The sequence below is a fragment of the Trichogramma pretiosum genome, unplaced genomic scaffold, assembly GCF_000599845.2.
Source record: "Trichogramma pretiosum strain Unisexual culture from Peru unplaced genomic scaffold, Tpre_2.0 scaffold24, whole genome shotgun sequence".
In the NCBI taxonomy this organism is placed as follows: domain Eukaryota; kingdom Metazoa; phylum Arthropoda; class Insecta; order Hymenoptera; family Trichogrammatidae; genus Trichogramma; species Trichogramma pretiosum.
This window is the reverse complement of record NW_019641611.1, coordinates 118045-143416: the sequence shown is the minus strand read 5'-3', so window position 1 is coordinate 143416 and position 25372 is coordinate 118045. Positions and strand designations below refer to the sequence as shown.

The following is a 25372-nucleotide window of genomic DNA, read 5'->3' as shown; positions in this document are numbered from 1 at the left end:
TAGCATTGAACTTTCGCTCTGACGCGAAACCGTGATTACCTTTTTTTGTTATCGACGCGCGGCTCTGTATTTATTGTGACTGTTCATTGTATGTATTGTTACATAAAAAAAGAACATCGATTAACGAGGAGTCGCTCAATTTGTGGCTAAAGGAGATAAAGCCATCTCCATACAATGTTTCTCTATCTGTCAGTGCGCCGATAATGCGAGTATATTAGCATTTCGGAATAAATCGCAGATAAAATCTCACGAGAAGTGGATCTCTCTCTCGTCGGCCTAAAGCCGAGTATAGATGCCGTCGCGGGAAAAAGTTTCGTGGGCTGCCATGGTTTTTACGCGTACGCGCGATGAAAAACTTTTAACGGAACAAAAAATGCAGGCTTTCGAAAGGCTTTTTTTCCTACGCGCAGCCACCATGCGATGTTCTATATGCATAATAACTCGCGAACTACTCGAACAACAAAACTTCCGGGCGCTCGACAATTTAAAGTTGCATCAGTGTACACGCGCGGCAGCCACGACGCACACACACGATATTCGAGTCGAGCTTTATTTTGCGCGTCTCGTTCCTTTTTTTTCTCTCTGTCCCCCACCCCCTTCCAGCAGCGGCTAGATTCAATCTGCCGGTAGTAATTATATCGAGTCAGCCATTGTAGCCACTGCGCAGGTAGCTTGGCTACATAAATACGAAAGTGTGGCAAGTAACATTTATGGCATTTATTTCGATGTAAACGAGCGCGTATCGCGAGGACAATTATGCATGCATAAGCATCGGGAATTGAGGTCGTGTACAGCTCCAAGTAGTATACGTATACGTAGCCGTTGTTACAGAGCTTTCCGTTGCGCGCGCACGTGGGCGGCTAATTCGAACGGGTTGACGAGCGATGCGACGGGATGTGCTCCCGTCCGACGGCTGAGTCGCGCAGCCGCACCCCCGAAGGGTTCGACGCACGGCGCACATCTCCTCTGCAGGTGGCTGCGAATATACATTTCAGTCGTTCACCGTCCGGCAGCTCGTTCAGGAGCGACTTTCCGCCTCGGAGCTGCTCGAGTCGGCTAGCGAAGTCCGAATTCCGTGCGCGCGCTCGCCTATGCCGTATACGTACGTGCACATGCAGTTGCCGCTGCTGCGATATAGACCAAGTTTTATTGCACATGCCAAGTGTGAAATGTGATTTCATAAGTGCGTTGATCTTTTTGAAGCCGAGTATCGCAGACATGGGGCGGATAAATCACTGGCACGGAGGATCCAAGTTTCAAAGTCGGCGAATCGAGGCGATGAGTTGCAAGATCGTTGATTGAAATCGGCTTCCGGAATTCGGGGTATGTGAGAGTATTACTAGCTTTGCCTTTAGAACATGTTTTGCTTTACTCTTCACGGTCCAGCTGCTTATAATGCCTTTGATAATCGATACTCCAAAGGGTAGTTCAGTATTCCGAATTTTCAAAAAAAAAAGTCGAATAAAAGCTCGAGAACCCGAGACAAGCGAAAGGGTATGCAGTGTCCTCGTATATTTACGCGTATTTTTCAACAAAAGTTTAGAAACTTCGTGAACTGGGTAGAGGCGTCAGGTGTGGGCAATCGTTGCGCGCATCGAGATACGAACGGCGCAAAAAGCGAACGAATCCTCGCTAGTCAAAGATCAGTGAAAACATATAAAGCGAGCCCGCGATTGGCATTGTCCGCGCGCGCGTCAATGGCTATATGCCGGAAAAGCGATTGATCTCTCGTTCTCGGTCGTCGTCACGGGGGGAAAATTCGCAAACGAGCAAACGAGCGTATTGCTTTCGTTAATTGCATACTTAATTGCTTTTGTGCCCGGTGTGTGTTGTAATATATGTCCCTACTGACTCGCCTGTATCTATATAGGCAACGTATGCTTCCGCGCGCGTGTCTGCGTGCGTAACGCGATATTAATGTCAAAATCAGAATTTGTTCGATTGTCGCTCGGTCGCTCGGGCACGCGGCTGGGTTTCACAATTACGTAAATTTTCGATGCGCACAGCGGCGAGTATACGACCGCTGCTGGTCAATGAGCTGAAGAAGAAAAAAAAATAACGCGAAATATCAAATGCAATGGATATGGTCGAGAGTCGAACGCGATAGAGCAGAGAGAGAGAGAGAGAGAGAGGGAGCAACGTATATAAACTCGATCGCGCGAATTTCGACGTATAATTTACGACTCGATATTATATCGAGCCCGGCAGCTGCGATATCCGATAATACGACGTGCACTGGAACATCGTATAATATATAACTACTCGCAATAGACTCGTGCAGGTGAAAAAAAAACGTGACTTTCTTTTTTAGCCTTTGTTTCCGCAGCTTTCGGACAGATTGAAATACGCGGCAAAGAATAGGCTTGTATTTGCTCTCGGCTACATGTATTATTAAATGGTTAATTATGTCGCACTGCTAAGCATCGTATACGTAGACTAGGATGGCGTACGTGTGGCAAATGCTAATGCGAGGCCGCATTGTGTATTCCTCTACTCACACGCGCGGCGCATACACACACGTACAGCAGTCGCATTTCGCGGTACAGCCCACGACTAGTACGTGTAAGCTGACAGAGCGCAGGCATTCACTAAGTACTTTTTTGTCCGATGCTACAACCAACGGTTCATTACTCGCATATGTATAATACGGCATACATTTCTTTCTTCGTGTTTTGGGTCTCTTTTGTGAGCGCTGGAAACTACTGCGCCTCTCTGTGTCGAAAAAAAAGGAGAGGGACCGAAGCAGCGCGGGAGGAAAGCTAGGCACGAGGTGACATTATAAAGAAAGTAAAGTAAAGAAAATGTTAGATTAAAGTGTACTATGTTAAGTTTCAACAACGCTCTTGGGAGTCCGCAAGAGAACGAGAAAGAAAGAGAGCAAAGAGATAGACAGAGACAAAAGATAAGTGAGGTTTGGACTCACTCTCTCTCTCTCATTTCTCCCTCTCAACGGTGTACATTTTGAAATAAAATAAGATTTCCCTAGCCATGCCAACTTTCTTAGCTCTCTTTCTTTTACTTCATTTGACACGCGGCAAGGCAAGTGTAACAAACTACCCCTCGCGGCTCGCTTGCTTTACTTTTTTTTTTCTTTCTCTTCATCCCTTCCGCAATCGAATCTGCTAGGCAAATACCACTACAGTACTTTTCAGCTTGACTGATCGACGCTAGCCTCGTTAAACATCGTCAAATTTTCGCTTTCTCTCTCTGGCTCGCTGGAGCAACTAAAATCGCATAGTTAAAGCAAAACTCGAGAGCTAAAAATACATAGAAACATACGCACATGTATGTGTGCAATACAGTACGGAGGAGTAGTAATAATAACGAGTCTGGCGATTAATAAGGAAAACCTAACCAGAGCTTTTGGTGCGCGTTTTCCCGCAGCTTCGCAGCTCGCATTATATATGTGTATTCACGTATACGTAGTACAGACTGCACTTATACACATGGATATATATGTATGCTCTTGCAGTGTTGGAGCGCGAAGCGGCTTAATTAATTCCCGCGCGCCGTGTATCATTAGACAAGTGGCTTGTGCCTACCATCCCCGCACAAATACGTATATAGGCAGCTGCACTCTCCAGCCTCGCAAGCACAACTTCGTGTTCGTGGCAGTGCGCAGCCCGTCTGGCCCCCTATACACATACACACACCTACACGTCCATTCAAGGTATAATATCATATTATATCCCACTAAGCTTCTTTGCATCGGACTAAGAGCTTTCCTCCATATATACACAAGCTTCCGTATGGACGTTGGTCGCCTTTCCCTACTGTCCGTGCGGTAAATCTCACACGAAAATCGAGCCTTCGACTAGTTCGTGTGCACGTTAATGAGAGAATCGAAACAGTAGCGGCGCCTCCCGCGAAAAAAACGATCCTCCATGTAGCGTTTTGTCGCACGGGCCGCGCGACGCTATTATTTTGCACGCATATAGTAACGCGCGCGTGATGCAATTCCCAGAGCGAAAATTGGCATTTTGCCTCGACTAAAGGAAAATTGATAGAATTCGTTAATGGATGTATACACGCAGATGAAAGCTTCATTTGGATTTAGTGACGCGCGTGTGGGGAAAAATTCAATCAATGAAAACGAATGACTCGTCCTATTGTGCGCGCATATTTGTATAGAACGCCAGGAATCAACGAGGTATAAATATAGAAAAATTTGAGCCCTCAGGGTCATTGCGATGACTTTTGTGCCATGTATAGATATTCACCTGGGCTTTTATGTAAGTATGCACATGCTCTCGTCGTTAATTTACGTTTTGTTTCGAATACTGCCGTTGACAAGCTATTATACGACAGGGATATATAATATAAGGGCGCTCGTCTCTCGTTACTGAAAGCTTTTTTCAAAATAAAAAGAAAAACTCGCGATCATAATAACAAACAAAATGCTTCCTAGACGCTTTTACTCGCTGGCTCCATTACATCGAGATTTTCTTTCTACCTCGAGTCGCCCTGCCACTGCGCCGAGTTTTTCTTAATTTTCAGTCTGGCTCTCGTATAGAAAAGTATCGAAGGCCGTATAAAATTACGCAATGAAATTTTGGGTCGAATAAAAAGCAGTAACAATCATTCGATATCTCTGTGCTGTTTTTATTTTATTTTTATTTCCTGCTGATATTCTCGAGAGTATCGAAGCATATATGTATATAGAGCGGGTAACTGGCACGCTCTGATCGAGTGCAGCCCCCTCTCGCTCGCGCTCGCACCGAGCCCAATGGGATTGAGTCGCTCTTAGTCAATGCATGGAGGCGAAGTAATCTGCATTAGATCGAAATGGGCTGCACTAAGTCAGACAGGGCATAAAAAGCCAAATTGTAAAATCGTTTCAGATCGCAAATCTTTAATACAAGCATATATCCCTTGGAAAGTTTGCAAAGTTCGTTAGTCCTTATAATACACATCAACGTTAATTTTCTCTCCGATGAAGTTGGCCAAGGAGCACGAGGAGGGGGGATCTATATACAACTCCTTTCCTTCCTGTCAAGTGTAAATAGCTCGGGTATACCTTTACATAGCCAAGGCAGGAGTGGAGTGCGACGCATGGGACAATTTATATCTATATAGACCTTTGAGCTGTACAACAGGGCGGTATACAGAGGCGGCGGCGGCCTCGCGAAGTCGTTAGATCGAGTTGGAACTTAGCTCACATACACGGGCTCGTCGATGAAGTTTCCAAGTAGTTTTGTTTAACGTCCAGCGCGTATAGCTCAGTCATAATATATTATGTGTCCGCTCTGTCTGCCGAGCGAATAATCTACGAAAAGTAATCAAGAAATCGACGCTCGCTACACTGCTCGTGTTTTTTTCCTCCATCGACCTAATGCACACGGAAATCTGCTGCTGCTGCTGTGCGACGACTCTCGAATACTATGTATATCTATCGGTAAATTAAAGCGTTGTATATCACTCGGGCTATGCATATATATGGCCCGATGAAAGCAGCAGAGCGTCTATCTCTCGGTCGCCCATATACACAACTGTAAACTTGACAAACAATAGCCTGTGGCTCTGCACCGAGTGGATGTGCGCGCCGAGCTTATACGTGTTGCGAGTTTACGTTCGTGTGGGTATTGTTCCGGTGTACATATCAAAATCCATTCGCGCAGATAAGAGAAAGGTAAAAAACGAAAACAAGCCACTGCCATCGACGGCAAAAGTTGATGGAAAACAAAAGAGACACGTTCGCGAACAAAAAGAGCAAAAGCGAGAAAAAAAATATTTTCTCTCTGTATAATACGTGGTTTACATGTATCACGTGTGCGACTGTATACTATAGTTTGGCGTCTACATAACAACGGGGAGGCAAGAAGTGCGCGGCAAGTATAGGAAAAAAGTCTCCAACGGCGGAGAAAATTGAAACGTAGCGGGCTTAGGCCGAGCGCGCGGCCAAGCTCTATTATTGCCATCCGCTAATTAAACTCGCGCAAAGCACCAAAGTTTCATTCCTGCGCTCAAGCAAAGTCCAGTAAATATCCGGTAAAAAAGTGCTGTTGGTCGCTGCCAGAGAGAGAAAGAGAGCGAGAGAGCGAGCTGGACCCCCGTTTTCATTTAGCTTCTTTAGCTCGGCGATTTATCGTTCGTATCGCGCTCGAAACTGCACGTTAAACTTTCACCTCCCTATGGAGTATGTATGTGTGTGTGTGTGCTTATTCCATTACTTTTAGCACCCTTCTTCGAGTACTTGGTACAATTATATCATCGGGCGACATTCTTCATTCGCTCATTTAACGAATAAATAGTTGATTCCTTCTTTTTTGCTCGATTAGCCTATAGCTTGCTTTTGATTATTCCAAGATCAAATTCCATTTTGTATTCGAAGAAAGAAGGTATAACGAATACTGACAGGGGTGCATTGTGCATGCATACGACGCGCATAAACATGACCTTTTAGGATGTGTATGAGCGGTTAACGCGAGGCAGGGTCAAACTATCGATGTTTATCCTCGTCACGCACGTACTGGAGCTTAATTTGCAAGCTCACTCTTACGGGATGAATTACAGAGTTTTTTTGCAACACTCTGGGGGAAAAATGAATCACCCACGATGCTTAGAAGATTTACGCTCCTCAAGATTTCATATAAATTATCAAGTTTGCTTCCCCGGCTTTTTCTAGGTTCTCCTAAAGTTTACGCTTCGAGCTTTCGTTGTGTGATTTAACCGTTTGGAAATTCCGTTTAAGTAGAATTAAATCCTCTGTATTCACTTGTTGCTCCGCTCTTTTGAAGCAGTATAAATAATTCCGCTGAAAAATATTTCTCTTGTCTCTTCGTTAGGTAAATGCTGTGTGATCATTGAGGTAATAAGTTGCGAAATTCTCTCAGACTCTTCCGCCTAAGCACGGGAAACGGCAAAAATCCAATCTCCTTTGGCAACTCTCGCGACTAATAAATCCCCCGAGTTCATCGCCATGGGAGAATCAGTTAAGCTTCGAGAGAGACCCTATTACATTCTAATTTCATTATTATCACTTGCTATGTGCGAGCGAGTTCCTTCATATTGCGTTCATCAGCTCCCACGCTAGGCTGCTTCGGCTGCTGCGAGCTATATATCGCAGCCTCGAGACTCCAATGGACCATCAGTTTTCCTTTCAATCTTCAACGTTTACGCTCTTCGTGATGCGTTTTTTCTTTTAAATTTCCCAAAAGTACGTGACTTTCAACGCCTGAAAGTTAAACGCACTAAGTAGATTATTAGGTTGGGATTTTTTTTTTCGTCTTCTTTATTAGCTGCAAGCAACAATACACGATTTTTTCTTTCGCGCTCTCTCTCTCTCTCGTTTACTTGTACACGAACACGTAAAAAAGCGGGAAGTTTAAAGTTCTTGAAAAACCGCATTTCATCGTTCAAGCGCAATAAAGTTCCGGAAATGTTATGCTCCAATTAGCGAAACTTTTGGCTATTAAAAAAAAGAAAAAATATTTAATTTTTCGCACGCGATGTAAGTTGTATGACTCATACGTGAGCAAACACACTCATTATGCGAATCATAATACGTTGGTACTTTTGAACGTTCGCATCCGCACGTGGAAGGGAGGCGCATTCAAAGCGTCGAGTCAAGGCCTCTTTTTCGTGGCGCCAGCCAAAGTTAAGCAACGCGCGAAGATAGAGCTGCGCAGCGCAAGTGAGAAATGACGGAATAATGAATGCAGCCGAGGCAGAAAAAAAGAAAAAGTTATCCACGCGTATAATGCCGTTTGTGAAGTATACCGCAGCGAGCTTTTGTGTCTTGGCACGAACGTGCTGCAAGCTCTAGCGTGCGTGTGTGACTACAAGGCAATTCGTTGCTTATAGTAATTAAAAACTAGTACACTCAACTTGTTTGTGTGTGTGTGTGTGTGTGTGTGTGTGTGCATGTATGCTGTATAATAAAGTGCCATCTGCATCTATGCACTGCAGAGGGCGCATTATTCACCTAATACTCGCTTGTAAATCCAATAATATAAAGCTCAAAAGCTCGCCACGCACTCGCTAATATCCTACATATATTCATTATCAGGTACACACACGAGTTCGTACATGCACACCGGCACACGTACGAGCGAGGCAGAAAATTAGCTTGATTTATGGAAATAGCTGTTTGCGCGCGCGGTTATTACTCACGCTTGCTTGCCTGGGCGCTTCTCTCTCTCTCCCTCGTCCTTTCTCTCACACTAGCTGCGTAACTTTTGATGTACATCATACAGTCAAGTATATAGCAACGCTGCATCGCAGTACTTATCTCGAGTCTTATTAGATTTTCTTCGCACGTATGCGCGAGCGTCCGTCGCAAGCTCGGATATGTAAATAAATTCTTTCCTAGCCGAGTCGACTGTCTTTTTTCTTCTCTCTCTTGGCGGCGCAGCAGGAGGAGTAGTTTCAAAGTTGATCCAAGCTGAAATGCGCGCAGAAAAGCTCCTCGCTTAACTTTCTTTAACGGTGCGAAGATGGTATCATTTTTTTCCAATTTTTGCGCGCACCTATTTATTATAATCCAACGACAAGCTCGTGCGCGCCAAAGCGGATACGCGTCGCCGATCGATCTCCTTCTCTCTCGCGCGCGCAGCTAAGATATCTATACACACGTATTACGGGCCTTTATAGTTTGCTCAAGCACAGAGAGCCGCGTCTCTAAGACGAGCCGTGCGCGTTCGCCCGGGCTTAAATTATATTCCTTGCTCAACTTGCACAGTCACTCTCTCTCTCTCTCTTGTCTTGATAACGAGAGAACGAGAGAGAGACAAACTCACCCCTTGGGAGCGATATCGAATTTCGGTATAATCCTCGGCTTTGGCAGTTTATTTCACGCTATATTTTTTTTTCAAAGAATCTAGCAAGCAAAGAGATGTCGGTCAACGAACGAATTTTTTCGCTAGCTCTCCCTTTTTCCGACTCGTTCTGGTAGCTCGACGAGTGCTGACATTTGGCTTTTGCGCTTTTGATGAACTATTCACCTAGAAGACAGCTATGTAGATTTATTTTTTCCATTTGAAATATGAGGTTTAATTTTTTTTATCTTTATGAAAATTTGACGCCTTCTATTCTATATCAGGTTTAGCATCTCATTTAATATTGTCGTTTGATTACTTTTATTATCACGAAATATTTGAATGAACAAAAAAATTTTTTTGTACAGCTATCAGGTAAGAATTCGTCTTGAAGGTTATAGAAGGATGTACCCAGGTTATGTACCATGTTACCAAGAACAGCTGGAAGATAGAAAATAAAAATTAAAAATGTTTCGCGATTACGTGGTGCTGCTCTCGTGGCTTTGCACAGTAAGCTGTAAAGAAGGCAAGTAGTGTTACCTCCCACTCGCTTACACGATCGATACACGATAAAATAAAGCAAAGCTTCTGTTGGACTTGTTGCAGGGTATTTTTGGCACATCGGTGACATCCATTACGATCCGACATACTCCATCCAGAGCAACGGCGATGGAAGCAGTGAGTATAGAAACGTATATGCAGCATTTAGCGAAGTCGAGAGCGCCGAAACAAGGCCAGGCGCAGAATTGAAAAATGCATCGAAATCGATCGGGCGAGCTTCGTTCATGTACGATATTCGGCGACGCTTGCCACGTGCGCATCAATTATCGTTTATACATAACACGAAAGCTCACGTGTGTCTCGCAGGGAAATCCGACAAAAAATAAATTCGACAAATTGCACGTACCGCACGAGAGGAAGGAGAGTACGTACAAGTACTTAACGTGCACGGCAGCGGGGGGGATAACAGAATATGTATGGGAGAATACTCGTGTCTACAGCTCGCAGCTCTCTCCCGTGCGCGCTCGCGATAAGATGGAAACTTTCATCGCGAATTCGCAAACTGCGCTGGAAATGTTGGAAGTAGCTTTTGCACGAGGCGTGCGCGTGCCACTATAACGTCCGTATGAATGCATGCATGTAGGTAGATGCGCGCGGAAAAAGCTCATCGCAAGAATCCACGCCGGTGCTGCGTAGCGCGCGCGCGGAAACTGCTCGCGAATTCGCGCGTGAGAGAGTGAGAGAAAGAGAAAAAAAGGGAGAAAAATGGCTTTCGTACGGGCCGATATAGCGTAGCTACATACACAATCGCGCGCCTTCTGGGTGCACTCAAAGAATTTCCGCGAGTGAATGAAAAAGAAGGCTAAGGGAAGAAGACAAAATGCAGAAGTACACGAGAGGAGCAAAAAAATGTCATCTTGTTTTTCTCGACAAGAATGGAGAGTCTATTATAACTGCCGAGTGTACGAGCTGTAGCTATATGTGCGTATATTGTACACGTGTATACAAGTTTGAAGGAATATTACACCCGCGCGCAGCCTGTGCTATCAACCGTGCGTGTATATATCTATACGCACAAAAGCTCGAATTCGCTATTTCTCCTCTTTTTTTTCTCATACTTTTATTATTATCCGGTAAATTCATCTCTTCGTTTTTTTCCTGTTCTCGATGAACAAGAATGTTTGAACAGCAGAGGCAGCGAGGAGAGCAACGGCGGCGCGGGACACTTGAGCCGGCTGAATGGACGGGGCTCGAGTGGCGGGCTTTACGGTCATTACGACTGCGACTCGTCCTGGGCACTCGTCGATTCGGCTGCCAAGGCAATGAAAGGCATCCATCTCGACAGCATCGAATTCGTACTCTGGACCGGGTATGTTTGGCAATTTCGCTGCCGCCTACCGCCTATATAGCTGGCTGAAATAAAGAATGAGAAAAAATAAATAAAAGCCGGAGCTGTAATATAATGCGAATGAAATGTGAAACAGTGACGCGCTGGCCAGGGACGAGGAGATGCCGCTGGAGCTGAGAATGCAGTACTTGAAAAACATAACGGACCTCTTGTCGCACACGTTCACGGGACAATTTATCTTCCCGGTGCTGGGCCACGACGACGTTAGACTCCTGAATTTATCCCAGATTGCGAGTCTCTGGAGCAATTGGCTGCCCGACGAGGCACTTGTTACGCTTCGGGAATGTGAGTTATACATCTCGCCATTGCCTTCCCCTCTGCCCCCCCTTTGAATCGTACAATTTTACGCGTGATTAATAATGGCAAAAGTACTATGATTTTTCCGAGACTGCAAAAGATAATAAATCGCATTTTGCGTCCGATGATGAATCGTGCGCAATTCACGCGATTCGCGACAGACATTTATATTTACAATTAAAAACCTTATGACAGCTTGAATAAAAAATGTTTTAGTTCGCTGCTAAAATATTTCTCTGCTATAACATAAGCTTAAAGCAAGCTTGGGGGGTTCAAAGTGATACATTATTACTAGCACATTTCACAATCGATAAAATGAAAAAAGAAGAAGCAAAATAAGCACAAGAGTGCAATTGTCGACAAAAGCTTAATAAACCTCATTATTTTTTTCTCTCTTGCTATTCATTCGCTCGGAACTGTCAGACGGCTACTACATGATTGAACAGCGCTCGAAAAATTACCAGATCATTTCGTTGAATACGAACTTGTGGCTGAGTGGCTATTCATCAGGGGCAAATGTCGAGGCTCGCACAGGTGCCAGCAGTGGTTACCAGCGCTCAATAAGTAACTCGGCCCAGGCAGCGGCCTCGACGGATCCCGATCCCGGCGGCCAATGGAAATGGCTCGACTCCGTCCTCCACAACGCCAGCAAAGCTGGCAAAATCGTAAGTTTTTCATTATTATTTCTCAAAGTCTTTTTCCTTCAAATATAATAAATTCGCGCAAGCTTTAAATACCCTTCGAGCAGCTGCATAATTCCAATTCGCAGATGGGTCGAGTGTGCCCTTACGCTTGACTAAATTAATTTTGTCGAGTTAAACAGGCGTCGAATGGTAAATGAGAAAAAAAATTAGCTAATCAGTGTCAGCCGTTGTCATTGCATCATTCATTGCAAGCGATTGTGTACATACGAGAGTCTCGCTGAAGAGGATAAATTTACTCGATGAGTTGACACACGTGTATTCTTTTCGCTTCGAGCCTCTATTTTCGATAGATATCCGGCTAAGCCGAGGGCCCAGAATCGATCTACGATGCATACACGGACGTATCGCATTGATGTTCATTTTATCCGTTCGTTTGTTCTTGTTTCTATTGATGTATGCACGAGGCTTGCTGGCGAGTAATCAATCCAAAACGGTTATCGGCCTGATAATAACAATTTCGACGTCGAGAGCGATAAGGACTGAAACAATTATCTCGATATTTTGCGCGGCGTTTGTGCGAATGATCGCTATGAGCGCGGCATGTACATACTACATATACGTAATATTCGATCCGAAAGGCGGCTCCCCACGCGCGCGCGTGACACAAAGAGATAGAACAGCAGCAGCAGTGGTGGCGGCAGCTCAGCACACGGGTCTTTGATTACAGACAGGGCTTAACAATATAGCTTGTAACACACTGCCATGATGGTGCAGCTAGCAGCAGCAGCAGCAGCAGCAGCAGCCTTCAGATCTGTGCGTGAGCCTGGATATACGAAGCGAAAATTGCTCAACGAGAGAGCGTCTGTGCAGACCTGCGCTGCAGCAGAGCACGCATGGAATCTAATTCGAGGAATGGCCAAGCCTTGAAAAAAATTACGGGAATTTACCCCGAAGCTGTGCGAGTCTGCCGTGTGTATCGATTGCAGTCGAGCGAGAGTAGCTTCACGTGATTGGCAAGATCCATTAAATAATCGTATCGGAGTAACATCTTTTTTGCATCGCCGCACGAGAAAGGAGGGCCTTTGTTCGTTCGCTCGCGTATCGACTCCGAGTTTATTGTAATAAATTTTAAACGCCAGGCCGGCGTCGCTACACAGACGGAAGCTTTTAACTCACCGTGTGCACCTGCATATTGCGCCAGCGCGAAACGATGATTTTTCACTCGATCCCTCTCGTGGCCCATCATTTGCTTTTGACGCTCCCTTTTTTTTTCTATAAATCTGCTGCTCATATAATATCGACGAGGACGTTCTATTGTTTATGCAGGTCTACATAGTAGGTCACACACCGCCAGGCGTCGACGATCGAAACACCGGCTTCAGCGGCCTGAGCGACGAGCACAACGCGCATTACTTGCAGGTAGTGCGTCAGTACTCCAACATCATAAAAGGTCAATTTTTCGGCCACTGGCACTCGGACACATTCAGGATTGTTTACGACGATAACAGTGAGCCGCATTCGTAATGCTAACTATATTTAATTTGTTACATTTAATCACAAAGCGCAATTCGAGTAAATTTAATCAAAGAGCGCAGATCATATCGCGAGTGCAGAGACGAGCTCGGATGCATTTCCCGCGTTTGTTTGACATGTATGTTTTAATTTCGTCCGTGATGAGATGGTTCATTGGAAACCAAGATAAATGTGGAAAAAATTCCACGGCACATTAGCGCGTAATTCAGTCGTGAAAAGGCCAACGCAAAGAAAAAATTCGTTCCATTAAAACTTCAAAAGGATACAAAATACACACGTAATGTGATTCGAGGCTTTTACGTCCGGTGCGCGCTGCGGCGCACTGCACTCTCACCGCCGCAAATACTCTTATTTATTTTTTATTTTTTCCTGCGTAATGTCGCTTCCTTTTGTAAAAGAAAAATAAAAAATAAAGAAACAACGTCGGCCATTTATAAATTTGCAGATCAACCAGTGTCGTGGATAATGATTTCCCCGAGCATCACTCCCTACAGACCCGGCGGCCCAAATAATCCTGGACTGAGGCTCTACAAATTCAATATCGATTCCGGCGAGGTAATATATAGCATCGTATCTTATAACGTGCGCCAAGTTGTAAAATGCGCCTTTTTATGTAATATACTTGTGTGTATTTGTGCATAAGCTGGAAAATCGATACTTTTAATAACTACCCTGAGCCGCTTGGAACACGAAAAGTCATTTGAAAATTGATGCTAAAATGATGCATTGTATGCATTGCGATGGCATGCATCATAAAAGCCGCGCCGTGCATATATACATCCGCTCCATATAATGTAAATCCTCATCTACGAGCCCTATCAAGAAAGGATCCTCCGTAGCTCTCTATCATCCACTTTTTCCTTCGACAATACGATGAAATATTCATTCATCAATTCATAAATCCGCCTTAGTCTTTTCAGCTTTTCTCATTGCACTTGATCCAATCTTGCTCTCTCTTTCCCTCATCTTCTCTCTCTCTCTCTCTCTTTCTCTCTCTCTTGTCTCCAGCCGCACTGTGTTGCAAGGTGGCGTGTATGCAAGCTTCCTAATACCTCTGCTTACATAGTATTCGGGGAAAAAGCTCGGGTTGCCGCTCTTGCATCAATTTCCTCTTCGCTACTGCAAATCTACCCTTAAACAATCGACTGTGACGTCAATTATATGCTCTCGCCCCTTATATACGATCGCGTACTTCTTTTGTCACATCGGGCTTCAATCCCTCTGGAGCTTAAACGTATTTGAAACTTCGCTGGAGGATGAAATAAGTTTCTCGCTCAGTCTCGCGCGCGCGCGCGAACGCGAGCTTGTAAAGCCAAGCCCCGGACGTAGCAGTTACTCATTTGACACGACCGACTAAGAAGAGTAGAGAGTAAACTTGAACGCTTACGCTTCACCTATAGAGGGAGAGAGAGAGAGAGAGAGAGAGAAGTCTGTATGAGCTATGCACGACGCGGCACCTTATACAGAGCGATAAGTCTAAAGCCTGAGAGAATGAGAGAGAGTGACTGAGTGAGTGAGCGAGCGAGCGAGAGGATGGATGCTTCGTGTATACTGCAGCGTGCGTGTATTGCAATGTTGCCGCAGGTGTTGGATTACTCGCAGTACTATTTGAACCTGGCCGAAGCTAATCTCGGCAAACGTACGAATTGGCGCCTGGAATACAACTTGAGGGAACATTACGAATTGGCCGAGGTCTCGGCTTTGAGCTTGCACGATCTCGCCGATCGATTCACCCAGCCCAACAATCATGCTTTCTCCAGGTTTGTATATGAATTGCACATAAAAGCTCCGCGTATACACTACACCTGCGAAATATCTCGCGCTTCGTTTAAACAAAATTTCACGCAAATTGCGCGACTTGGCGTGAGCGTAATTTTGCTGCTCTTTAGCTCGCCTGGTTCATTTGTGCGAACGAGTGCGGGAGAAACATTTCATAACTCATTGCGTTCGGTCATTAGAACGAGGCGAAAAAATTACACGCACTATATGTACGTGGCATTTAGAGACGACGCATTTGGAGAGCAGCAGCGGTGAATTCCCCTCGAGGGTACTCGAAGGAAAAAGACAGTTTTAAGCTCGTGAACCTCGCGGCGCTCTAAACCTCGAGGCGTGCAAGCTGTTTTGCGCAAGAGCTTGAGTGAAAATTACACGTTTATCGACCAAGTATGACAATTTCCGGACTCGCGAATTCTGACTGTACTCGCTTCTACGCTACGATCGTTGAGAGATGCAGGTATACGTATATATAAGTGCATCGAGAATCAAAGGTAAATTGGCCAAGACACGCGCGCCACGAAAGCAAGCATAAAACTCTCTATTTTAACGCTTTGACCGAATCCGGCGAAAATAAAAAGAAAATGCGCAAAGGGTAAGCCGTAAAAATAACGGTACTTTTTCGAAAGAGCCCCACGGCCGCGCGCGCTAATGTGTATATACTCGCACTGTGTACGGGTAACGACACAAGAGAGCTCAAGCTGAGCGCAAGCCTCTAGAACGTAAACATTATGACGTTTCACGCGCGTAAAACTGAAGCAAAAATTAGCAGAGCAAAAAAGAGGAGTAGCGCTCGTGAAAACGATGAAATGAGCCCGAGTGTCGCTGTCTGTGAGAGCGACGTCGTCGTCGTCGTCGTCTGAAAAGGCGTCCTATACGTGGCGCACACAGAGAAACGGAAGCCGCGTATCAGCTCACACGTACACACGTAGACACTCTTACGCACAGAGCTAATTATGCGCTTGCAAGCTCAAACTCAAAGTAAATTTATCTGAAGCATATAATGTCGCCACGCGCACGAGCTTTGAGGTTTTTTGACTTTGGCTCTTTTTTTTCACAGTGATATATTACTTTTACGCAAAAATTTGCCTGCTTGTATTAAAAATTAATTAACATATCTTTTTTGTCGACGTCGAACCGCACGTGAAATTTTACACGCTGCCTTCTACACCGATGTATACACATGATGTGCATTTGCAGATACTACCAGGCGAATCGTGTCTCATTACCGCGCGACATCGAAGAGATCTGGGGATGCGACCGAGCTCTCAGCGGTCTCTGCGCGCTGCGTCACTTCTGCGCCGTCACTCGGCTCAATCAGCGCTCCTACGACAAATGCGTGGCCACCTACACCCTCGTATTGACTCAGACGGGAGCTGCGAGCGACAATACTCCTGATGGCCGCCAGCTAGTCTTCTGGGCTGTCGTCTCGTCGGCAGCCACCTTCTTCGGCGTGAGGTAGTTCTAGCGACTCCAAACTGCCCCTCCCGCCACACGAAAGAGTCTTATTTAAAGAGAAATAAAATTAAAATATAATCACTGTGTCGCATGCAGTGCATGTTTGCTGTCGTGTATGAATGTTATAAATACAAAAATGGATAAGAAATGTCGATGTTTTTCAATTCTCTCGTCGTCGTGCAAAAACAAACAAATATTGGCTGTCCGAAAAATATGCATAGTTATCAGTACCCGTTAATATGAATATTCAGAAAATACAAAGCTTTGATAACCGATCGATACTTTACTTTTTCAACAACCCTTTCCTTCACTTAAAAAGCCTTGACTGCAGTTAAAGAATCGCAACTTTTAATCGAATGTGATACGTAGGATCTTGTTTAGTTCACACACACACGTGCGCGGGCACACATACACATAGTTCGCGCACACAAATCGAACGCTTGCAAACCTCAGCACAATTGATTTCTTCCAGTACAGCGAGTACAATATTAATTACACTGCCAATCCTAAGGTGAAGAGCAAAAAAGCAGCGAGTTTTTAAAAGCATCTCTACGAAACACTGCCAATTATTTTAATTAATTCTACTATATGTTGATAGGTATAATATGTAACAAAAATACGATATAATTAGTTGAATCTTTACGAAAAATTATACGTATTTGTTGTCAAGAAAATACCTTATGTGATATTGCGAATAGTCGAAGTTAAAAGACATTTTTTATAAAGTAATGATACGCTACGTGAATCGTGATATTTTAGAAATAATGCAGAGTAAACTGAAAATGGTTAAATGCAAATGTTAGTGTCATACACATAATTGTGATGTAAATTTTGACTTTAAAATTTTCTAAATGAAAGCTTCGTTTCATGCGCACAAAATGTACGAATCTCCATAATTCACTAATGTAACGTTAATTGTAAAAACCCTTAGCTGCGAATAAAAACTTTTTTCTATTTCTAATAGACGAATGTTTGTTTGGTTATCAAAAGATGGATGGAAATACTATATGAATGTGTATAACGATACGAAATAAACCATATGTACCGTACCTTATCGAGGAAATGAAACGTTTTTTTAATTCATTAAACCTCCTCACCCGTTCTCCTACATATTCCTACAATTTTCACCAATTAAAGCCAACCTCTTGAACAATAAATCCAGCGTAAATTGATCATTTGATATGTGCAATTGAAAAAAAGTTCGGCAACAAACGAGAAAATCTTAGCTTTTCCTCCCATAACATAACTGAAAGTATATAGCTTGCCCGTTGGAAACTTGCACTTTACAAGTTACAGTATACATAAACGTTTATTATTCTCTGCACCTTGCAACTGTTTCAAAGTAGGCTACAAACGCGATCAACTTACAGAGTGGAGCTAGAGAATGAGTTCCTTCCTCGATACTTTTTACAGTTCCTGTACTCTTTTTGTGTGCTTTACGTACTCAGCGATGCTCTCGATCAATATGATTGCGACTATGGATATTTTGCAGACAATTTTTTCTTCTTCTTCTTTTTTTTAGTCAAGATAATCCTGAGCACATTCGTTATGGCATATAGCAGCTCTAACAAGATTTCTCAGGTCGCAAGCGATTGGTAAGCTTTCGCTCGCAAGGCTCCAAATATTCACGGAGGCGGATTGCAAGTCGCTCGCAGCTTATCATAATCTAATCGTTTTATACAGGCAATTAGAGAAAGCCGCTGCAGCAGCTTACCGCTGGCCTCATCATCATCCTTTATGTTATTAGAAGGCCGTTAACCCACGCGGGCGCGCAATGCGTGTGGGAGTGATTAATTTGCCGAGCGTGCGCCCGCTCCTACGTATGGTATATACGCTAGGCTCGCAACTAATGAAGAGAGAAAAGCATCGTCGGATCTTGGAGTTTAGAAAAAAAAAGAGCCAGACTATTATAACGAAATCTCCGTCGTAATAGCTTGGGTAAGCTGCAGCAATGAAGCGAGAGCTAATCTGAAAAAGGCCAATTATGGTCTCTACGATTCTACAAAAGTCTGGTCGTTTGCATGCCACTGACGACAAAGACAAAACAATCTGGGACACTATGGTGCATGAACGAAGAAAAAAAAATTAAAAGAAAATAAACAGGCTGACATGCGCGCGTCGATGAGCATAAATAAACTTAGAGGCCATAAGCCCCGAATTGCTTGGAGCAGCTCGTTTACTCGTTTACTCGCCGTCACGATCATATAATTAAATCATGCTCAGTCACGAAATTGATTGTTTTCCCTTCGACACAGGGAGAACCTAGGAGCATTAACTGTCAAATTCGCCAAGAGCTTTAAAATACACGGATCGCTCGACGAGTCGTTGACGAGCGCATTTAAACAACGCAAATCGTCGCTCCCGCGCTTTAAATACACTCGCGTATGCGATATCGCGCGACAACTCGAGAGCGATACGGAAAACGAAATCTCCGTGTATGTACGCAACCTCGGAAATTGGCGGGCGTCGGATTTTTCTCTACTTTACGTTTTATTAAATATCACATCCGGGTATGCACCCGGTTTTATATTCAATTTTTTTTTTTCGGACATTTCAGTCTGACAGCGACGCTACGAGAAGATAAAATTCGTTCGTTTGGTTTACAAATTTTTGGAAACTGACGTTCAATTTAAAAAAAAAAAAAAAAGGGAAAGCAGGAAAAAGAGTAATGAGAGCTATTGTAGCAAATTCAAGCTCTGATGGGATATATTTTAAATATCAACATGAAATATCAGAAAAAATTATTGCAAATCACGAACTCTTGATATAGTAATGCAGCTAAACTTAAAAGCACGTAAAAGTATCCTTCTTTAAAATTACACGCAAAGTTTTGAAATATTGTAAATTTTTAAGGTTTCATTTGTGAAAATTCTTAGCCTCCCGCAGAGCCGAAAATTAAGTTTAGCGTAAAATACACGTTGGTGCTCGTGAGAGAGTCTCTCGTCCGCATATGACTTTTTTCTCGTTATAGCAGGAAAAGAAGAAAAAGATAGCTTCTTTGGGCGCTTGGACCGCATGTAAAATACGACGGAGCACTATTACAAAGCTACACAAGTACAGCTCGTATATACATAGATGTATGTATATAGCGGCGACGGCGCAGCACTGCGTGGAAGCGAACAATACCGACACTATTGTCCTAGGGCTGCCTCACTCGGAATATCAGTCTGGCGTATGCGAGGACCACAGCGAGAAGAGGGCTAGTTTCCGTGGTAATTTGCTCCGCCGTTGCATTATTCATCTCCGCTTTTGTGGTGGACCGAGGCGATCACGGGCCGCGCGTACCGATGTCCTCTCAGTTGGCCTTATTATATTTACATTGAAAAATTATCAGGGCGCTCGAATAATTGCCTCGTGATATACGTACAGCTCTCGTCGCTCTCCCGGATAGGAGATACGCTTTTTTTCTCGATTGTATTCGCCGGGCGATTCTGCGAGCGGCTCCTGTTGTTGTACCTTAAGTAAATTGTATCCTTTGTTTTAAAGCTCCGTTACTGAGTAAATTTGATTCCATTCGAGAGAGAGAGCGAAAAGTGTGTGTGTGCGTGTGTGCATGTGCAAGCTCGTAATCAACTCATCGTAATTCAATTAGAAAAGTTTTCCGGTGGCCGAGCTCACGAACGAGTCGCAACGGCAAGGGCCGGAGGAAAAAAATATGTGCGCGCAACTCACCATCCTAATTGAATTTGGAAGTTCGATTTCCTCTTTCTCGCGCAGGAGCTTTCGGCGCATCGGAAACAATTCGAGCCGGAAGCTCTTCACAGGCTCTCTCGCACGTTACATCGTCAATCATTCTTCGTTACGCATGCACCTCGCATCCGTTAGTCATCGTCTTGACGGAAGCTCCGCAGGTCGAAGTAGTAGCGGAGTGGCAAAAAAAAGCAACACGCCAACGTATAGGCGAATCGTCGAGGATTCGCACCCGGACTAGGTGCCGGCGCCATGTGACAAAAACAAAAGGCTGAATCGTCGCCGCCGTCGTCGCAGCGCACAGACTCTCGACGCCAGTTCCTAATGGGTCTCGATAATTCAAACGGGGACAAGCGAGCACGAGCCGTCCAGATTAGAATTTCAAACTCACTCATCTCTCGAGCGAGAAGCAGTGCGAGAGAGGGAATCGTTCTCCAAATGAGGCGTGCGGCGCTGCACAAGAGCCCCGGCGGCGTATATGCGCGTCGTCGTCGTCATATCGCATCGCAAGCGCAAAGCTCATTTTACGCCCCTGTCCCCGCCGCGCCGCTCGGCAGCTGCCTGTGCCGTCGGCACGCTAATTTATAATTCAGCTGCGTCGAGAGAACGCGTATATTGCGCGAGTAGACGATCTTTCGCGAGAGCTCTGCGTGCTCGTCCTCAAAGAAATACGATAGATCCGGCAGTCTAAGCTGATTAAATGCTAGGCTAGATTGCCTCCTGCATCTGCGAATTTTACGCGAGCTATTGTAATAACTGTCCACGTGTATAAACGCGAGACAGATGGAATTGCATTTTTTCCCGATAAAGTGAAAAAAGGATGGAAAAAGCGAGGTAAAAAAAAGTAAGCATAACATCGAAACCCGCCGGTTGGAAAACGAACGATATATCGAGGGAGAGCGCGTGCATTTTTAAAAAATACTTTTTGCCACTCGCAGATGGGCGTGCGGCGCAATTCCCTATATATGTACGTATACGAACGCCCAGGCGCGGAGCAAACGATATTTATCAAGGGAGAAATGTGCAACGCGCGTGGCTGCGCAAAATTCGTAGCGCACACCGAGCTGCTTTTTCTATTTTTTTGTCTAATTTGCGAGTTACCTATTCGAAATTTTATGCAAACAGTTCGCTAGCAGTAGCAGTAACAGTCTAGTAGAGGAGCAGAGGCGCGTCCGACCAAAGTCAACTTTCACTACTGCACTACTTACGGGTATATAGAACTGTGGGAATAATTATAAAGTCGAGGCTAGCGGTGAAACGTGTCCGCGGAAAAAAACGAGCGAGAAAACGTATTTTCCATCGCGTAGACCGATATAAACGCGAGCGAGCAATAATGTAATGCCCCGAGTCGTACATACGTTTTCTCGATATATATAAACGCGGCCGATGCGGGGCTGCGCAAGCGGTCGAAATTTATATACGCACTCAACAACGGCAGCAGCGGCAGCAGCGGTGTATAGCTCGAGGTAATGGCCTCGGCTGCAGCTAGCTGCGATGTGCTACTCCACCTTTTCGTTCATAAAGTGCAAGCGCGGAAGAATACACAAGATGCTGCTACTGCCGCTGCATCGGCCAACTGTATATATACGTAAATATGGAATAAAATCCCGATAAACTTTCATTTACGCTCGACCCGACGCTCTCCAACGAAACCCGTTTTTTTTCTCTTTCTTACCCTATAGCCCCGTTTTTTATTCATCAAAAATTGGCCGGCTAGAGCCTGTATTTGTGTGTACACGGATGAATCGCTTTATTCCGATTCTCGGGAGGAAAATTTAATTGCTTCGCAGGTGCTAGCGTGGGGTGCGATTGAAAGAGCTCGGCGAGCTTTTTTAGTCTATGCAGCCTGCAGCTTATGTATATTTCACGACGAGAGACATTTTTCGCGCTCTCTCCCTCTTGCAAGCTGAGCCGTCGTCGCCAACGTCTCGCGCGCCGAGAGTACATCGGATTTTCAAGACTATATGTTTCGAAGCCGTATGCGCGAAGAGTGCACTTTCAATGGGCTTTATTGCGAGTTATGCATCATCTTTCCGTTTCAGCACGTAGCTGCTCTACGCTGCGCTGCTACGCAGGAACTAGCGCGCGCGCGAATAATGAAACACGTCGCGAGCGTCCCGAAATATTCTTCCTTGCTCGGCATACGTATACATACGCAAATTCGGTGTATTTTTCTCTTGTACGTCAGCTGCTTTATTCACGCGCCTCGACGCGCTCACGACTCGAAACATCGTTAGTCAGCCCGAAATATATATAATCGAATTTGTTTTAGTGAATTAAGCACTTTTTTCCTCGAAACTGCCCTCTTGACCCGAGCGAGCGAACGAGCGTAAATTCACACCGCCGCTGCACTGCAGCAGCAGTAAGCCCCCACTTTCGGTTTTCAATTACATTAACGCTGCCGCGCGCGCAACGGGAGATTTTGAGTGCAGCGCGTCCGGCTTATGGCATGCCTGGATATATATCTCGAACGCAAATCTCTCTCTCTCTCTCGCTGCGTCCAACGGCTTGCCGCGAGTTATCGGTCTCGCGCTCACCCCTTTACCAAACTTATATATTCTAATCTTCAGTGCTGCTAATTTATGTGGCGTCATTACGTGCGTTCGCATGCGTACGTTTATTTGATCGATCTCGTGGTCGGGTCATTCTCGACACTCATGAGTGCGGAATTTCGCGCCGCAAAGTTTCACGTTCCACATCTCTGCCTTCAAGTTTTGCACCCCCGCGTCGTATTCAATTGACTGCATTATATCGCGATCGGCCGCAAATTTACGCAAGTTTGGCCCGGAATGTACACTGCAACGATCTATGAAGCTATAGCACCACTTGGCGCGCACTCGGTTCATTAATGAAAAAGTCCCAGTCGATTTATTATGCAACGGCTTTATCTGAATACGCTATGTACTTGTAGCGCTCGTGGCTGCAGCGTATTGCGAGCGAAAATAGCTGCAATTTCCCTGCTTGAATTTTAATCATCATTGCCAGTTATCATGAGCATAAAATTGATCTTATTCTTGACAGATTTCGGATTTCATTATTTATTACTGCGAACGATGCAGGTCGGCAGGAGGAATAATTTATTTACCTTACATCATTGACGGAATATCGATCAATCTACCTGATAATTCAAGTTATTTATCTCGCGCAATCAAATTACTCTGTATAATTAATCGATGCTCTCATTGGTTAAAGAAAAACTGTCAGAGCATTTTTGCACTGCAGCAGTAGATAGTAGTACGGTACACAGCATCAAAGTTTACGTAGAGAAGTCTCCAAGTTGTCAGTAGCGTCGAACACTATTTTATTATGTAAACTGCAAAACATCAGCAGCAAAAGTGTCAAAAATACTTTGACATTTTTCATCGTGTAAGAATGTGTATGTAGGCGCATACACGCAGCGAGGCGCATATGTGATCGAAGTGTGCAGGCGCTTCACGGGGTACATATCAAAACGAATAAGTAGTATTGGCATTTCTCCGAGGCTTCAATTATATATAGAGAGAGAGACGCGTTGCACAGCACGTGAAAGTAGAGTATTACGACGAAGCCAAGTGAAAATGCCTCGACGCCCAAGTGAAATGTCTAGTGTAAGCTCGAGGAAACGTCGCTTGCATATATGAGAGAGATGAAAAGAGAAAGGGAGGGAGAACGAGGGAGCGAGTAAGAAAGAGAAAGCCGACGGAAAAGCGCAATCGCTACCGAGCGGCTTTGTGCCTCGAATCGCTTTCTGTTCGTTGTAGTACTCTGCATTACAGCTGCAAATATCTTAGGACTTTTATATACTCAATAAAGGATACCATATACACCTGCTCGACTTTTTTTGCTTCTTTATTTTTATACATGCTGTACACGCGCTCAGATATTAAGATTTTTCGGAGAATAATTTCTTCCTCTCTCTCTTTTGTTCGCTGGGCGCAAAAAAGTCCTATAAATACCGCAGACGAATAGGGAATACAGCACGAAGGAATTCAGTTGCTGCTACTTTTTCGCGAGGATTTTTAAACACTGCGGGCGCTTTACAAAGCAGCAGCAGCGTCGGGAATAAGATAAAAGAACGTAAGTCGCGCGGCCTAAGATAGAAAAGTCGTTGGCCGTTTGTTATCGTGTATAAAAAGGCAAAGAGAGAGTTAGCTCTTTCAGGGATAGGGTAAAAATAAATCGCGCGTCTCCCACCTTTTCCTGGGGTTGCAACACGTGTCCGGCCACCGCAAGGAAGCAAAAAAAGAAACATTCGGAAATTTTCCATTTTCCATTGTGTGTGTGCGCGCAGTCAGGCAAGAACACGCAATCCCTCTCTTCTCTCTTCTTCTCTACGGGTGAATTATAATATAAGTCCTACGGCTTGGATGGTTAAAAGGAATAAATGCGATAAGGCTCTCTTTTCGGCTTGGGACAATGTACAAACAGCTCGGCTGCGAAACTTTTTATCTGTTAATGCGTGCATTATAATGTACTCGGGGTCTTTTAAGTCGCTACACTATTAAGGCCGACGCGTTCTTTCGCATTTGAGAACGCGTTTAATTATTAGCTGCGCCAAAGTTTTGTGTAAAAGCCGATTTGACTGGCGCACTCGGCTGCGAGTGCATTACCGCAAGCTCCCGCGTCGTATATATACCAGGCGCGTAGCAGCAGTCTTTGCGAGCGGAAAGTTCAACCCTGCTCCGGTGTGTGTGTGTGCGCGAGATCCTGCTCTAGTAAGAGTGCAATTTTACAGGGACGATTGCCTGCCTCGAAAACGAACTGAAAATTGAGGCATTTGAGCCGCCCAACGGTATATACATTGCGCGCGCGCGAGAGTATTTCATCCGCATATCGCGTTTCGGTATTTTTACGCCGAGTTATTCCGAGTTTGCAAAAAAGCAGTTGAAACGAGCAACCGCGTGCGCGCGTATACGTTTTTCTTTCTTCCTTCGTCCCGCGTGCGTATAAATAGCCGTGCGCTGTGGGTCAGGTACACAACCACGTGTGTGTGAGTGTGTATATGTGCGGACACGCTATTTTTGCTGAAGCAGGTATAGTAGTTTCGCGCGAGAGAAACGTGAAAACTAGTTTTGGGAATTGAGGCCAAAGAATCCTGTCACGCGCTCCGGCTCTTTTTCTTGCTTGCCTTGGCTATGATAAAAGAATTGACTTATATTCCTTTGAAAATCGTTACGTTTTTCTCTTCATTTTTTTCGCAATTCCTCTGCCCCTTTCTGCCCCGAGAAAAGAGACCAAGCGATAGATTTCATGAGACTTTCTTCGATAAAACGTCGTTTCATTAAATTTTCAGAGAAGTCGATCAAATGTATCCCACGCATAGAGGAGTAATA

At 44.7% G+C, this 25372-nt stretch overlaps 1 protein-coding gene across 2 annotated transcripts; it reads left to right on the top strand.

The window, feature by feature from the left end:
- Positions 1-1018: 1018 nt before the first annotated feature.
- Positions 1019-17421, top strand: LOC106648248 (acid sphingomyelinase-like phosphodiesterase 3b). Of its 2 annotated transcripts, none has more exons than XM_023458617.1 (10): positions 1019-1323; positions 9125-9282; positions 9363-9434; positions 10434-10626; positions 10742-10950; positions 11386-11627; positions 12933-13056; positions 13585-13694; positions 14724-14899; positions 16113-17421. In XM_023458617.1, the coding sequence occupies exons 2-10, from the start codon at positions 9225-9227 to the stop codon at positions 16372-16374; spliced, it is 1446 nt and encodes a 481-aa protein (XP_023314385.1). In that variant the 5' UTR covers positions 1019-1323; positions 9125-9224; the 3' UTR covers positions 16375-17421. The 2 variants fall into 2 exon arrangements, with proteins under 2 accessions (XP_023314385.1, XP_014220472.1); XM_014364986.2 differs by having other exon boundaries at positions 12933-13113.
- Positions 17422-25372: the final 7951 nt, after the last annotated feature.

What these genes read in the sequence shown, in the direction of transcription:
- LOC106648248 (XM_014364986.2), top strand. Translation starts at nt 9,225, where the DNA reads ATGTTTCGCGATTACGTGGTGCTGCTCTCGTGGCTTTGCACAGTAAGC. An exon ending in ACTTGTTACGCTTCGGGAAT is followed by an intron (nt 10,951 to 11,385) that starts GTGAGTTATACA and finishes CGGAACTGTCAG; the next exon opens with ACGGCTACTACATGATTGAA. An exon ending in TCAATATCGATTCCGGCGAG is followed by an intron (nt 13,695 to 14,723) that starts GTAATATATAGC and finishes ATGTTGCCGCAG; the next exon opens with GTGTTGGATTACTCGCAGTA.